The sequence below is a fragment of the Protomyctophum parallelum genome (genome assembly GCF_964188405.1).
Source record: "Protomyctophum parallelum genome assembly, chromosome: 5".
Lineage (NCBI taxonomy): Eukaryota > Metazoa > Chordata > Actinopteri > Myctophiformes > Myctophidae > Protomyctophum > Protomyctophum parallelum.
Genome location: NC_139702.1, coordinates 23,579,351 through 23,594,676, shown reverse-complemented (window position 1 = coordinate 23,594,676; position 15,326 = coordinate 23,579,351). Strand labels below are relative to the sequence as shown.

Below are 15,326 nucleotides of genomic sequence, written 5' to 3'. Positions count from 1 at the left end.
CTGATCGACTCTCAAACTACAAATTAGTTCCATCTAGGAACAATACACACTTCAGGGCTTGGTCTGCACACTCACTGACAGCAGGGACATAACACAGGAGTCTCTACCTCGGCCAGCAGCACACCCTGTGGTTCCAGCTCCAGCTGAACTCTGTGTTTCTGGTTGTCCAGGAAGTCCTCTAGCTTCAGGTACTTAAGAGCACACAGCGAGCGGAAGTCCTTCCAGTAGACCGCAATCTCCATCTCCCTTGACTGACACACACACACACACACACACACACACACACACACACACACACACACACACACACACACACACACACACACACACACACACACACACACACACACACACACACACACACACACACACACACACACACACACACACACACACACACACACACACACACACACACACACACCTTTATTTGCGTTCACATTGAATTCAGGATATAGATCACGGAAGAAGGAAGCATCGTCTCCTCCAGGTTAGAACAAAATCCTTATGGTGCAAGGCTCGAATATACAGAACGAAAGGCCAGCACTCATTGTATGTCCTTTTCACATGAATTTTTTTTGAATATTTACCTCTGACGAGAGTTGATAACTGCCTGTTTGGCCTTCGTCAGCGTAAAATTATCCCAGACACGAACAGAATTTTAGCCAATGCCTTAGCTCTCGGCCTGGGCATTCCTGCAATCTGCAAGCCCTCTCACGACAAAGGTATGGCCATTACAGAGGCTTATGGTTGATGGTGTGTGTGTGTGTACCAACCCTCTCCAGCTCTACGGTGAAGGTCTGGTCCCAGGCCTGTTCTCCCACAGTCCTCCAGGCGGTCTGACCCACAACAGAGTTGTCCATCTTCAGCACTGCACTAACCTCCGCTACACACACACACACACACGCACGAAAACAGAGGCATTCAATACAAAATGTAAAGTTTAGGCGCGCATGCCACAAATGCACATACACAATCAGCATTAAGCATTTGGGTACATATATGATATAGGGCCAGAGCGTAGGGAGGAGTTTTGCTCAGAACGGGTTATTCTGGTTGCCATTTTCCTGCCTACCAGTAGGCTAGTAGGCTATAGTAGTAGGCTGCTAGGCTACATTTTCCAGCATCACTGTGGAGACATATACCATTGTAAATATAAAATAATTAAATAAAACACTATGGTTTCTTTGATTTGGGTGTCAGCTGACAAAATCACATAACCTTCAGCACCATTCCCAAACACATGGCTGCTCTCTACCTGTCCTCAAACGAGCATGACAGTGTAATCAAAATAATAATGGTCAGATCGCATACAGACAGATTATTTATTTACTGCGGAGAGAACACATGTTTGACTGATCACTTGTCACTCTTGCGGTGATTTTCCCCCTTTCCCTGGTTCCATAAGGATATGTCCACATGTCTTCTCGTCAAGTAAGATGTAAACATTGAGAACTGTTTTGACGTCGTGAGGGGAGGGGAGGCGGCTATCAGATCAGAACACCCGAACATTTTCTAGCGGCGAATAATAATAATACCACCGTCGATCCAGAGCCAAGTCAAAGATAGTAGAGAGATGGAAGATGGTGTACTGCAGTGACAGTGTACACACCAGCGTCACTGACGAGCAAACTTACGAACTACAGACTAGCAGCCAAGTAGCCTAGCATCCTACTAGCCTACGTAGGCAGGAAGATGGCGACCAAATAACCCAAAATCCTACCGAACGCGTGCGTCACTACGCTCTCCCTCCTATAGATGCTGACGAGTTAAGATACCAAGCACTTTACACAGGAGGTAAAGACAGTCAAGCACTTTTCTAATGTATCATAGCACTGAGCTGTGCAGAAAAGCTGCAGCTGTGCCCACTCACTGTAGAATATAGAACACAATTCAATTATTGATTTAAACTACTACTTAATTTCCTTGGAAAGGCTCCAACTGAGTGCAAAGGCCTGAGGGCTACTCAGATAAATGCATCTGGGCTGAGTCTGCTCATAAAGGTACCGCATCATGAACTAATTTGGACGTATTATGAGCATGTGAACACCCCACCTAAAATGTACAGCGTTCCATGTATTAATTTGTAACTCTGAGAGTATACAAATGTAACCAAAGGGACCCTTATGCATCCTTTTGGTTACATTTCTTGGCCGCGACCCCCCAAAATACCGGTAATCTTATTTGAACTGCCCCCCCAATGCCCCCCACCACCACCACGACTAGGCATTAGATTTAGTTTGACTCAGTTCCACAGATAAATCTTGTGAAAATAGCCGAACTACTGCGATGGACCCATTGCACAGTACCCACACAACCTGCAAAACACGCTCAGTGGACAAAGATTTGAACTCTCCATCATTTAGCTGGGGACCACCTGGGGGACCACCTGGAACCCCCCCCCCCCACTGGTTGAAAACCACTGGCCTATCCGCCTAACCGCCTAATCTCGGTAAGCACGGTGGACTTACTGGAGAGCTCCTCGGCCTTGCTGGGCGTCTTGCCGCTCACTGAGCCACTGCGTCCGTACAGTCCCTTACTGCCTCTCATGAAGGACCTGCTGTCTCCCGGGCTGTAGCAGGGTAGCATGACCGCCGTCCCCTTGTTGCGTCCAGGGACCACCTCCAGCACGCCGACGCAGCCCAGCACCTGCACCTGTAACGTACCTGTACAACATATGGAAAGAAAACTATATTCAATGTTGTTGTTACAGTATGTTCACACAAACAAAAAACCTCTCTGGCCAAAAGCGGCACTTTGATCCGTCCTATACAGGACATAATCTATTCGTTCTCACTAGTGACAGTTTCTTTGATTTTAGTATCAAACAATAAAATGGCGCCTTGAATGAATTTATTTGATCCATCTAATCTACAGTGGTGCTCAACCTTTCGAGGTTGTGAACGCCCAGAATAATCATATTCGAACTAGGGACCCTGACAAGGAGTTGAGACAAAACATTTTGTTTGACTCTGTTCCACAGATAAATATTGTGAAAATACAAGCTGGCAACGCCTCACGTTGTGAGGCATTGTGAGCGTGTAGATCGGATAGCTTCACAGTTCTGCCTCTTTCTTTTTATATTTGACAATTTGATCAATGTTTGACCAGTTTGTTGATTACAAATATAGTATTAATGGTAAATATTATTATTTATTTATTTTCATTAATAGATTTTTTTTAGGTATTAAAAAGGTCTTAAAAGCCCTTAAGTTGACAATTTACTGTCATCTGGGCAGCTGCGGCTGTGGTTCTTTAAGGGTGGGTTTGTCTGTCATTGGAGCGTGTGAGTCTGCGTGCACACGCGCGTGTGTGTGTGTGTGTACTGTGTAGAGTCGACAGTTATATTTATCAATTTGTCTCAACACACGAATACATGCTACTCAGGGCTCGCGTATAGAGGGTATGCGCATGCATTAAGTGAGTGGCAAAGTGATTTTTAACGCCGTTTAATGCAATCATATAGGACTTTTCTGTTTGGATGTATGGGCTAACAAGGCCAGAAAGTAGTTTTTTGCCACTCAGTAGGTGTTCCCACATAACGTCCGGGTATACTATGATGATGATGTCACGCACATACCCTCTATTGTAGGATTTCTGCATCCTGCATGTATAGAACAGATGTGTGTCCGTCTACACCAGTCTGTATTCATCAGCATGCATGAGTTGTGTGTGTCTGTGTTGTGTGTCTTGTATTGGCACGCGTGTGTGTCTCACCGGTGAGAGGCGAAGGCTTGCTGAGGGTGCTGTACTGGTTGTGGAGGTAGGGGGCACCATGGTGGGAGCTGAAGGCGGGGGAGGACGCCAGGACCAGCTCTTCTTTGATGACGCTGGCCTTAGGATGGTCCTCGGGCAGCTCCGCCAGTCGCTGGTCCAGAGAGTCCCTCAGCAGGTCCAAGCGTTGGGACGCCTCGCTCAGACGAGACTGGGCCTTTATGGAAGGCAAATTGATAGAAAATTAGGATATATTAGGATTAATTATACAATAATGTATAGTTACATTATAGTATAATTAATACATCTGCATTACTTAATTTACAAGAAGTCTACACAATAAGGGAACGTGTAGACAAAAAAACTTCGTTTTGAGTCAGAGAGAGGCTAAAATGTCATAAAATGGTGGTCCCTGGCTCAAATGCTGAATAAATAATGGACCTTGATATGAAAAAGGCTGAAAACCACTGGAGTATTTGATGCATCGTGTGAGTCCTACAGTATATCTGACCTCAGAGAGGGCCTTCTTGTCTTGGACCTTGCTGGCTCCCAGGAGCCTCAAGACGTTCTTGGCACCCTCGGCCACAGCATGCTCCACTCTGTAGTGATGTCTCAGCTCCTCGATGCGCAGCTCCAAGCCACACTGGTCATGGTTGCCTGTAACAACGACAGAGAGCAGGTCATTTTAGCTTCATGTAGAACAGGCTAATAAACTATTAGTGTACAGTACCAACAAAACAATGTCAATTACACATTTCCTAAACTCAAATTAGTCTTGACAGATCATCAGACAACATGGAATGTTATGGTAATTGTGTATAATCAAACAACAGGAAGACAAGATGACCTCCCCAATGTTACCTTTGACTGCAAATTCTGATTTTACTATTAGTCTTTTGAATAACACACCATTTAGTTTTAGTCCTATTTTTGTCATCTGAAATTGTTCAGCCTTAGTCTAGTCTTAGTCAATTAAATATCTAAATCTTAGTATTTTAGTCTTAGTCAACTAAATGAACAACATACAGACACATGGCGCCCCGGGGTGGAGGTCAGAGGATCAGCAGCACATACTCATAGTAAACCACAAACATTAAGGAGCCCTCGAGGTCTAAGTGGAGGCCAGGACAGAGGGAACGAGTGACTCAAAGGACAAATGAGAGACAGCTCAGTGGAAGTGAAGGAACAGAGGGAATGTGGAAGTGAGTGATGATGAGCAGAGGAAAGGAAAGAGAGCAATTAACTGACGGGATGATTAGAGGAAATTATTGAGATTAGTGGTGGAGAAAGGGCAGCGCGAGGGAGACAGGAGTGGATGAAAGCAGAGAAGAGTGACTGCGAAGGAGGGGATAGAGGAGGGGGGGGGGAAGCGATGAGTGGTTCATAGAAAGAGATAACACGAGTCACGGCAGTATCCAAAATGGAGCTGCTAAACAAGGAGACAGGGGAGAGGGGAAGCAGAGGCAACGGTTCCCAAACTAAGTGTATACTATCTGCACGTTTCTGAATGTAAGGACGTTTACAACCTTTTTAATACCAAATTGGGCAAATCTTACATAAGAAAGAGCCATTACAAGCTCATTACAAGCTCACAACGAGCTTGCAATTTGGCTACTTTCACATATTCTTTATCTGCAGAACTGAGTCAAACTAAATGTAATAAATACATGAGGGGGAGAGAAAGGAGAAACAAATAAGAAAGGAGGCAGAGAGCCTGGGTGAAATCAGTTTGTGACACTGATAAATAATCAAATGAGTTGGGCAAAACTTGATTTGTGAGAGGGAAAGGAAAGACACACACACACACACACACACACACACACACACACACACACACACACACACACACACACACACACACACCACACACACACACACACACACACACTCTTTATCTCCTAATAAGGTGTTGTGCCTGGAGCTCAGACTCTGCCTGCTGCTGACCCTAGTGGGGTGTGGTGTGGTGCCTGGAAACTGTCTGTCTAGTGGAGTGTACACACAATACACACTGTGGAACAGATTTGTTATTGTTATTGAACCTTATTGACTGAATGAGTGGGGAAATGACAGCAAGGTTAGAAGAGAAAGAGACTGGTTAGAAGAGAAAGAGAGACTGGTTAGAAGAGAAAAAGAGACTGGTTAGAAGAGAAAGAGACTGGTTAGAAGAGAAAGAGAGACTGGTTAGAAGAGAAAGAGACTGGTTAGAAGAGAAAGAGACTGGTTAGAAGAGAAAGAGACTGGTTAGAAGAGAAAGAGACTGGTTAGAAGAGAAAGAGAGACTGGTTAGAAGAGAAAAAGAGACTGGTTAGAAGAGAAAGAGACTGGTTAGAAGAGAAAGAGACTGGTTAGAAAGAGAAAGACTGGTTAGAAGAGAAAGAGACTGGTTAGAAGAGAAAGAGACTGGTTAGAAGAGAAAGAGAGACTGGTTAGAAGAGAAAGACTGGTTAGAAAGAGAAAGAGAAACTGGTTAGCTTGGAGAGCAGAGACAGAGAGAGAGAAAAACATAGAAAGAAAGGGGGGCAACATGAAGCTAAAATGAATATCAAATATCTAAATACTGAATCAAGCAACTTAAAAGTGCTCACGGAGTGCTCACAAAAGCCTGAGTAGACGATAAAATTACCCTTTTTAAGCTAACTATCCCTTTACGTGTGTTTGCTAAGTGGATGAGAGCCACTGCAGAAGTTCCATCTTCAGCCAGTGAAAGCTGAAGGATAGCAAACAAATACTTTCCATTTGTTGAAATCACAAATCACAAATGTACACTCCGTAGGAAGTTCCTCGTTGGCGAACAACACCGCTATGAGATTGAATAAATTATGCATACACTAAGCCCGTTTGGTGAGTGGATGATTATTGAATGTTGGGGCGGGGCAGATTTTTCAGACTTTTTAAAACATATTTATTGTGAATGTGTGTGTGTGTGTATGTGAAAATGAAAAGAAAAAAAAAACTTTTTATGGGGTTTTTTATTAAATTATTTGAATATCCTGCACTTAAAATGATATTTTGCCCTGCCTTTGAAAAGCTCTTATAGTAATCCACCCAAATGGTCACCAACTACTCAAAACCTCTTCATAATCTGTCTCTACGTCCATCAGTTCCCATGATCTCAGACAGGAAAATAATACTACCCCCAAAGGGAATACACTATACTTAACCACTTAAGCTCTATTGTACACTTATGGCATATGGCGGTGTCGTGCGGCGAAAATAAGCTATATGCAAGCTCAAAGCGTGTCGCATATATTTTGAAAATCTTTGATATTTTCCACCAATAATGTCCATAACAATAGGGACGGCAGGTTGAAAGTGGTTAAAACCTTTCACCAGTTACTGTATGAATGTACGTACAGTACTCTGTCTTCTACTTCTCTCCCTCCTTCCCACGTTTATCATCAATTCCCATTTCTCCCTCCTTCTCTCAAGTGGTGGAAAGTAACTAAGTACATTTACTAGGTATTTGTATATTACTTGAGTATTTCCATTTTCCAATGCTTTTACTCCACTACATGCTTAGAGGCAAATATTGTACTTTCTCTCCACTCCAATTATTTGAAAACCTTAGTTACTAGTTACTTTGTAGATTTGGATTATTATTACAAAACATAGACTTCAGCCTATGTCAGCAAGCTCACAATGCGTCACATTGCGACGCATTGTGAGCTTGTAGATTGGCTATTTTCAAAATATTGTTACACATTTGGTAACTTGAAATGAGTACTTTCTATTTTTGATACTTTAAAGGGTAAGACCACTTTGGTAGAGGTTTGTGTTGTGTAGTTACCTTGTCATGATGTAACTTCAAATGTGGACAAGAAATCTAAAATAATTGCTTGAGTGATTAGAAATTAATAATTCTAAATATGCTCCTCATTGACATACGTTGTGCTGAAACAGCTCTCAAAGTTACTCTTTTAGTACGTAAACAAACACAAAGTTGATTCAGACAATATAGAACATCACCGAAACTCGTACGGTTTTATTTTTTCTAAAAACTGTGGATGCAGATGGCGCGTTAGCAACAAGCTAAGCTCACAGCATACCGGTACGGGCGGCGGTGGCTCAGGGGTAGAGTGCCTGGATGGTAACCGTAAGGTTGCCAGTTCGAACCCGGGCTCCCCCAGAGTTACTGTCGAAGTGTCCTTGAGCAAGACACTGAACCCCTAATTGCTCCCGATGTGCTAGTTGGTGCCTTACATGGTTTCCGCTGCCATCGGTGTATGAATGGGTGAATGTAATGCACAATCTCTGTAAAGCGCCTTGGATAAAGGCGCTATATAAATGCACCATTTACCATTTGGTACATTCGTTCTATAAACGGCAGATCTGCTAGGAACATGGAGCTGCTGCAGCCTCATGATCCTAGCAGATCTGCTAGGAACATGGGACTGCTGCAGCCTCATGTTCCAAAGTGGTCTTACCCTTTAAGTACATTTTGAGACCAACATGGTAAATGTGGAATTACGGACTTTCACTTGTAACATTATATCTAGACTGCAGTATTGATACTTTTACTTAAAGGTATATTCAGTGATTTCACTTAATTCAAATATCACATCTTTTTTGGATAATCCTCCCTACTATAAAGTGTGCTGACCATATAAGTAGTTCCTCCCTGTCCCGAGTGAGCCCCTTCCTCCAATCATGATTGAGTGGGGCGGGCCTAGGTGTACGTGCTGTTGGCCTGTTGTACTTCCCATGTGCACATCTTGTTACCGGAGCGGACCAGGTTTTTTTTTCCAGATCACCCAAATCACTGAATGCTCCTTTAAGTACAAAATGTGAGTACTTTTTCCACCACTACTTCCATCTCTCTCATGTTTTTTTCCAGGCCAATGATCTTTCTTGACCTCTATTACTCAGAATTTTTTTCCAGCCGAGGCCATTACGGGCCACAAAGCCCTGTTAGACATCGTTCTCCTGACGGTATCGATCGTGCGCACACACTCACACTCACACACACACACACACACACACACACACACACACACACACACACACACACACACACACACACACACACACACACACACACACACACACACACACACACACACACACACACACGCTGCCAACTTATTTGTAATAGTTTTCTTTGACCAGTCATTTTTTTGTCACCACTCCCCATTTTGTCAGTCTGAAAAGGAAACTCATTTATCAGACTCCACCTCATGCAGCCCTATAGCGCTTCTCTCTCCTCATCGTGGGCTCGAGTAGCGAGTCCACTATTGTTATCGTAATTATTCCCGGTGGCCGTTTGACCTCTGGGCTGTGATGTCATGTGGGGGTCAACCAATAGAAGACTTTTAACCCAGAAGTTATATTTTTCACCACTAGGGGGGGCAAGGTTTTCTGGCTCAAACAAGTTCCCAGATTTTCCTGTGGACTGATGTAACAGTCAGCAAATCCCATAATGACATAGGAATTTGCCAGCAGATGTCACTGTTGAGGGCATTTTGTCTTTTTCATTCTTGTGTTGTCTTTTCATTGCAGCTCAAAAGGCCTCAGAACACACAGAGAAAATCCCAGACGACAGAAAATTCACTGAATGTTCAAAGTTTAGGTGGTGTGGGTGTAATTGAGGTAATAAAACCTAAAAGAAAAACAAAAAAATTAAAATAAATGAAAGTTAATGTCATGAAACCTTTAAAACTGGTACATTACTTAATATACTTCCCGCATAGAATAAACCCTGAGGATTCTACTGTGTTGGAGGCAGGAAGTGGTGTGAAAGAGGAGACGCTAGGCTGGGTCATTATTGATCTGTTTTCACTACTACCATGTCTGTCTGTTGTGCAAGACACACAAAGACTAATGCATTGTATGTAGGGAAGATAAACACACACCTTTGATGGAACATTTGACCACAGTCAAATTTATCATTAATTGCAATTAGTTAATCGTTCATTTGTAAAAAATAAAATTAATAATAATACAATTATTGGTCAGTGATTCATGAATTGTGGAGCTCAAACACATGGCTTTGAAGGGTAGCAAATCTACCAGCCTGAAGTCTGATACCAGGTTATAGTGTACTTGCAAAGAGTGGCAGAAAGCTAAAAGTTTTAGTGATGCTAGCCTCATCTCAGTTCAATTAACACACCAGATTTAGCTTGGTACCTTCAACCCCATAAACACTTTAAAGAACTTGTTCCACACCCACAGGTCAGTCAGCGAGCCAAACCGTAAAGCTATGTTTTTAGCCAGTCAACCTGTCCAACCTACCCTGTGCGTCATCGTTGTGCTCCGTTGCTTGGACTGCCTTGCGGACTTGCATGCGGATGATGTCAATCTTGGTCTTACTGTCCTGCAGCATCTGTTGGGCCGTCTGCAGCATCTTCTTATCCTGATTGGACCAGAGACACCAAACATGACACCAAACATGAAGCAGTGGCGGAAAGTAACCAAGTACATTTATTTAAGTAATATACTCAAGTACAATTTTGACATATTTTCTTTTTTACTTTACTGGAGTATTTCAAATCTTCTGAACTTTTACTTCACTACATATTGTACTGTTACTCCACTACATTTATACATGAAAACTTTAGTTTACTTACTTTACTTTGTACAAAACATACATTACCCACTTCAGTCATATACATAAAAATAAAAAATAAAAAAGTTAAACAATAAACCAAAAGCAGAACTTTTGAAACTAACTAAAATGCCTGAAGGTCAGTAGACCGAAAGCTTGCTAAATAAATACATTCATTGTGCGCAGATCTGAGTGTGCGGAGCTTCCCTTTATTTTTCTCATGAAACTAACTCAAACTAAATTAATTGAAAAACTAGACCAGAAACCAAAACAAAAGACAAATATAAAGCTATAATAACCCTGGATTGTACAGGGCAAATTAGCTGATTTTTATTAATTAAAGTAGACACTTTCCAGATTACACCCAGATTAAAATGGATTTGGCCATGGACCCCATCTGAAAACATGCCAACAACACAAATGTTTTAAAGTAGAAGATCTACTAGTTCGCAAACGCCCGTTTGTAATTATTTTCAAATAGCCTATGTACAGTTACAGTATATATAATTAAAGTGGTTCAACTATTTTATACTATAATAAACTATTTGTCTCTACCCTTCTCTCCCTCCCACCCAAAAACAATTCTTAAAGAAAATATATATATATTTGGCTGGGGACCCCCTGGAATCCCCACATTTTCATGTCAAGTATACCCCCAAAAATATATGTAATTGGCCGTCGACCCCTATCTGAAAATATGTTGTTCCAGGGAACAACATATTTTCGTAGCGCGGCACTCAGGGCCACGATATGAGCTTATCTGCTATTTTAATAGCTAAAGTAGAACATAATGCTTAAAACACCAAGAAATGCCTTCTTCTCAATTTCAAGGTTTTTGAAAAATAGCACATGGGCCGTCCGACAAAAGCTTGCAGTGTGAGCTTGTATATCTATAATTTTTTAATAGCCAACGCAAAAATCTAAAATGACCCTGACCAATTGACCGGTACTACTTAATATCCACCAAAAACAGACCATAACTCCCACCACGGACAATCAATTGATAGCGTTGCAACCACTATATTATTGTAGTATATATTTTTATACCTCTTCTCCTTGCTTCATTTCAGGCCTTGTACTAGTCCCAAAGAGATGAGTACTGCATAAAACAGGGTAGGTGGGGGAGTGGTGGGTTGTACAGTGTGTGTGTGTGTGCGTGTGCGTGTGCGTGTGTGTGTGTGTGTGTGTGTGTGTGAGAGACAAGGTTGGATGGAGGATCCATGGGATAGAGGACACTGTCACATGAGTCAGCATTATGCACAGCTGTGTAGTGTGTGTGTGTGTGTGTGTGTGTGTGTGTACTGTGCGTGCATGCACACCTCAATATTAACAGAGCAGCAGTTTCCTTCAGTCTTAAAATACCACCCTTCACTTGGGAGGATCATGCTATTCACTTGTGTAGATTCATCTAAAGCCTAATTGATACTACATTGATACACACATTTTGCACATACATCTATGAGCTCACAAAGAACGGGGCTTGTAAATCTGCCACCTTTCATTTATACACAACTAAGAAAAACCATGCTTTAAGCTCACATTTCCCTGTTTCACCTTCATGGTAACTTGTGTGCGTGCGTGCGACCCGTGTGTGCGTGCTGTACCTTGGTGGATCCATTGGCGTAGATGGGAATCATGTTCTCCGCTCCCTGTTTGACCTTGAGTTCGATGTTGAGCTGTCTCTCCAAGGCAGCGATGCGGTTCTGGTGGGCCGACCTCCGGCTCTCCATCCCCGGGGACTGAGGACACTCATCTAACGGAGCGGAGAAAGACGAGAAATGAAAGATCACAACTTTTTAGATATTTCCTTTTTTTAAATGAATGTATTGCCATAAAGCACCAGCTAAATGATGGAAAGTTGGTAATCAATTTTATCCTTATTAGTTCTTTAACTCTTGCGAGTGTAAAATCAAACCAAATGGTGGTTTCATTTTACACTCAAGAGTTAAATTACTGTAAAATATCTGCATGACTTAATGTACAAGAAGTCTACACAATTAGAGAATATAGAATAATTGTTATATTTTGATCAAAGCCCTAAGAGAGAGGGTCAAGTTTTCCATAGAGGCCATCTCGTTGACTACTGTAATCCAATCTTCCTTGGTAGGTGGTGTGACCTGTAGCCATTTCAGACTGATGGCTTTCTTATATACTGTGAGCTTTCATTTATTTAGAGCTTATGCCCCTCTCAAATCTCTACATACAAATCTATTATACCAGTGACCGTTTCATCATTCATATACGGTACCTTTATGGTCATCTGCACCCTTCACCACGATGTGTGCGTCCAGCTCCTGTAGTTGAGCGTGCAGGCTGTCCAGCCGCCGGCTCGAGCTACGCAGCTGGCTGTCCACCTGAAAGCAACACCACAGACCACAGGTTTACACCAGGGGTATTCAGCTGTCTCTCTACTGAGACAACTGACCAGCACCAGGGGTATTCAGCTGTCTCTCTACTGAGACAACTGAACAGCACCAGGGGTATTCAGCTGGCTCTCTGAGACAACTGACCAGCACCAGGGGTATTCAGCTGTCTCTCTACTGAGACAACTGAACAGCACCAGGGGTATTCAGCTGGCTCTCTACTGAGACAACTGACCAGCACCAGGGGTATTCAGCTGTCTCTCTACTGAGACAACTGACCAGCACCAGGGGTATTCAGCTGGACCTCTACTGAGACAACTGACAAGCACCAGGGGCAGGTAACAGGTTGTACTTGGTGCAACAAACAATTATGTCCGCTTCATACATTGTTGCACCAACTGTCCAGCCAAAGGCAGAAAGTGAAAGATACTACGTTACTATTTTGGGAACGTCATTATACTAGGTGAAAATTAAATAAAAAAGAAGGATCAAGGCAAAACAGGTGCTTAAGTGGTTAACAATAACAATGGCTACGTTTACATGAAGGGTGAACATTCCGAATAAATACTTCCGAATAAAATACATCCGATATAATGTTTTTTGCCGCGAGTTTACATTCCGAATGAGTGTTTATATGGAGAAGTGATAGAAGACATGATACGTGTTAATTCACGTGAAACTACGCCATCTGTTGGACACATAAAATATAGGCAGTTCATTCATTGTGACTTTCAGACGAAAGACGACACTTTGAAATCCCATCATTTCATTCCGCAGTAGTTTTGAGGCTGCTGCTTGGATAGGGACGGACATATTATGTTTACCGTCTTTTTTTCCCCTCCGCTGGGAAGGTGATCATCTCGTTTTTATGTGTAGCCTACTTTATTATCTACAGCACGGCCAGGGCACGTAACACACTGATTATTATTGTATCGGGTCGCTCGTTATTTTTGAGAGGGAGAGAGTGTGAGAGAGAGACCGTTGAACACACACACACACACACACACACACACACACACAAAATGCACTAAATAACGTGCTCTATGTGCAAACTCCTCGGCGCGCCTTGGATATGAGGCTTATGAGCGCCTTGGAGTTGGAGCGCAATGGAAATGAGCATGCTCAGAAAGACCAGAATTAATTTACATCCGAAGCAGTGTATACATGAGTCCAATTTTCTTTCAATCACATTGAACATCGGAGTAATCCGGCCAGTGACATCGGAATGGTTTTTAGATCGAATCGAGCGTTTTCATTCAGATGTAAGTTTTTGTAGGTGTTTACATAACAACGTTTAATAGGATTGAACTTCTATTCGGAATGAAAAGGGGATTTAACTGCTCATGTAAACGTAGCCAATGTCAAATTGATCTCTAACATCAGGTCCACCTGTGTAACCAGGAAGAGAAAATAGTGTCCGCAACACTGGTGTGTACCATCATAAAGAATGGGTACCACTGTGATTGATTTTTTAAGATGATCAGTGTGTAACCAACCTGTAAAACCTCTATGATTTAATAGCTTTATATTCACAAAGCCTGTGGAAATTTGATCAGAGTAACATGAACATATTAGTGTAAACTGCAGGGTGCCATGGTCAAGCAAATCTGGGAACCCAGCAGCAAAAGGAAAAACAGCAACCTCTTTGAATCTGTTCTTGAGAGATTATGGTCAAGCAAAATGTGGCAATGTTCCAGCCATTAAGCAGATATTGTATGACACTGCAGCTACAGTAAATGTAATAGCAGGATGTAAACAGAGTCATTTGATATAATGGCTGGATTACATCCACATCCACCTTAGTGCTGCTGCTAGTGCAGGGTAAAGGGCTGGCTGGCTACACCAGTGGTTTTCAACCAGTGGTCTGGGGACCACCAGTGGTACTTGAGGGGGTTCCAGGTGGTCCCCAGCTAAATGATTGAGAGTTGGTAACTAAATGGACCCTTAAAAGATCTTTAACTCTTGAGAGCCTAAATTGACAGGGGGTGAACAACATCATTGGGAACACTTTCACATCGACGGGAGGAAGAATAGAAAACACGTGACAATCAATCTAAATCCATCCCAATTTACAGTGAGCCCCGTTCAACACATCAATAATATACCTTTAACAATTATTACATAATCCCCTAATCGCAATTATTTGAGATAATCACAAATAGTTTTGCATAATCTTCAATCGTTTCCAAAAATGTCCATACGTTTTCAAACATTTATAAAAAGAAATAGCAGCAACTATTTCCGCTACTTTGTAAAGATTTTTAGAAAGAAAACAATATTAAAAAGATGATTAAATGTGTCAGTGATTTCTTTGTATATTTAAATTTTTTGTCATATCTGCCCTGTGCAATTTGTGATTACAAAGGCCAACAAAAATACAAATTGTAACGTTCCAATGTTTAATGCAAAAAACACAATTAAATCGTTAATCGCAATTATATTTATGACAATTAATTGTCAACTTCAATTTGTAATCGTGACAGCCCTAATCAAGAAATGAAAAGGGTAGAGAATCACTGGTCTAAATCCTGATTCATGCTTTGGAACACATGATAAATTGGGCTAAAGCAGTGAAGGTGACTCGTTTTTGTACACCAGCATGGCATGGCATGGCATACCTGATGGGTGCCGTGTCATTAGTCAGAAGGTTCATTGTTCCGAAATTACTATCTCTATCTCTAACCCTAACCTAAACCTAACCGCAAGCA

The 15,326-nt window shown here is 42.1% G+C and overlaps 1 protein-coding gene across 3 annotated transcripts in view; it reads right to left on the bottom strand.

Annotated features, from left to right (window-relative positions):
• pkn1a (protein kinase N1a) overlaps nucleotides 1-15,326 on the bottom strand; it is a 59,012-nt gene that overhangs the window by 10,194 nt on the left and 33,492 nt on the right. For all 3 annotated transcript variants that reach the window (XM_083765662.1, XM_083765663.1, XM_083765661.1), the window contains 8 exons: nucleotides 12,504-12,609; nucleotides 11,860-12,008; nucleotides 9,943-10,063; nucleotides 4,226-4,371; nucleotides 3,718-3,931; nucleotides 2,472-2,666; nucleotides 777-886; nucleotides 108-251 (listed from right to left, as the gene is read on the bottom strand). In XM_083765662.1, the coding sequence (XP_083621788.1) occupies nucleotides 108-251; nucleotides 777-886; nucleotides 2,472-2,666; nucleotides 3,718-3,931; nucleotides 4,226-4,371; nucleotides 9,943-10,063; nucleotides 11,860-12,008; nucleotides 12,504-12,609 (1,185 nt within the window). The remainder of the gene's footprint in view (nucleotides 1-107; nucleotides 252-776; nucleotides 887-2,471; nucleotides 2,667-3,717; nucleotides 3,932-4,225; nucleotides 4,372-9,942; nucleotides 10,064-11,859; nucleotides 12,009-12,503; nucleotides 12,610-15,326) is intronic.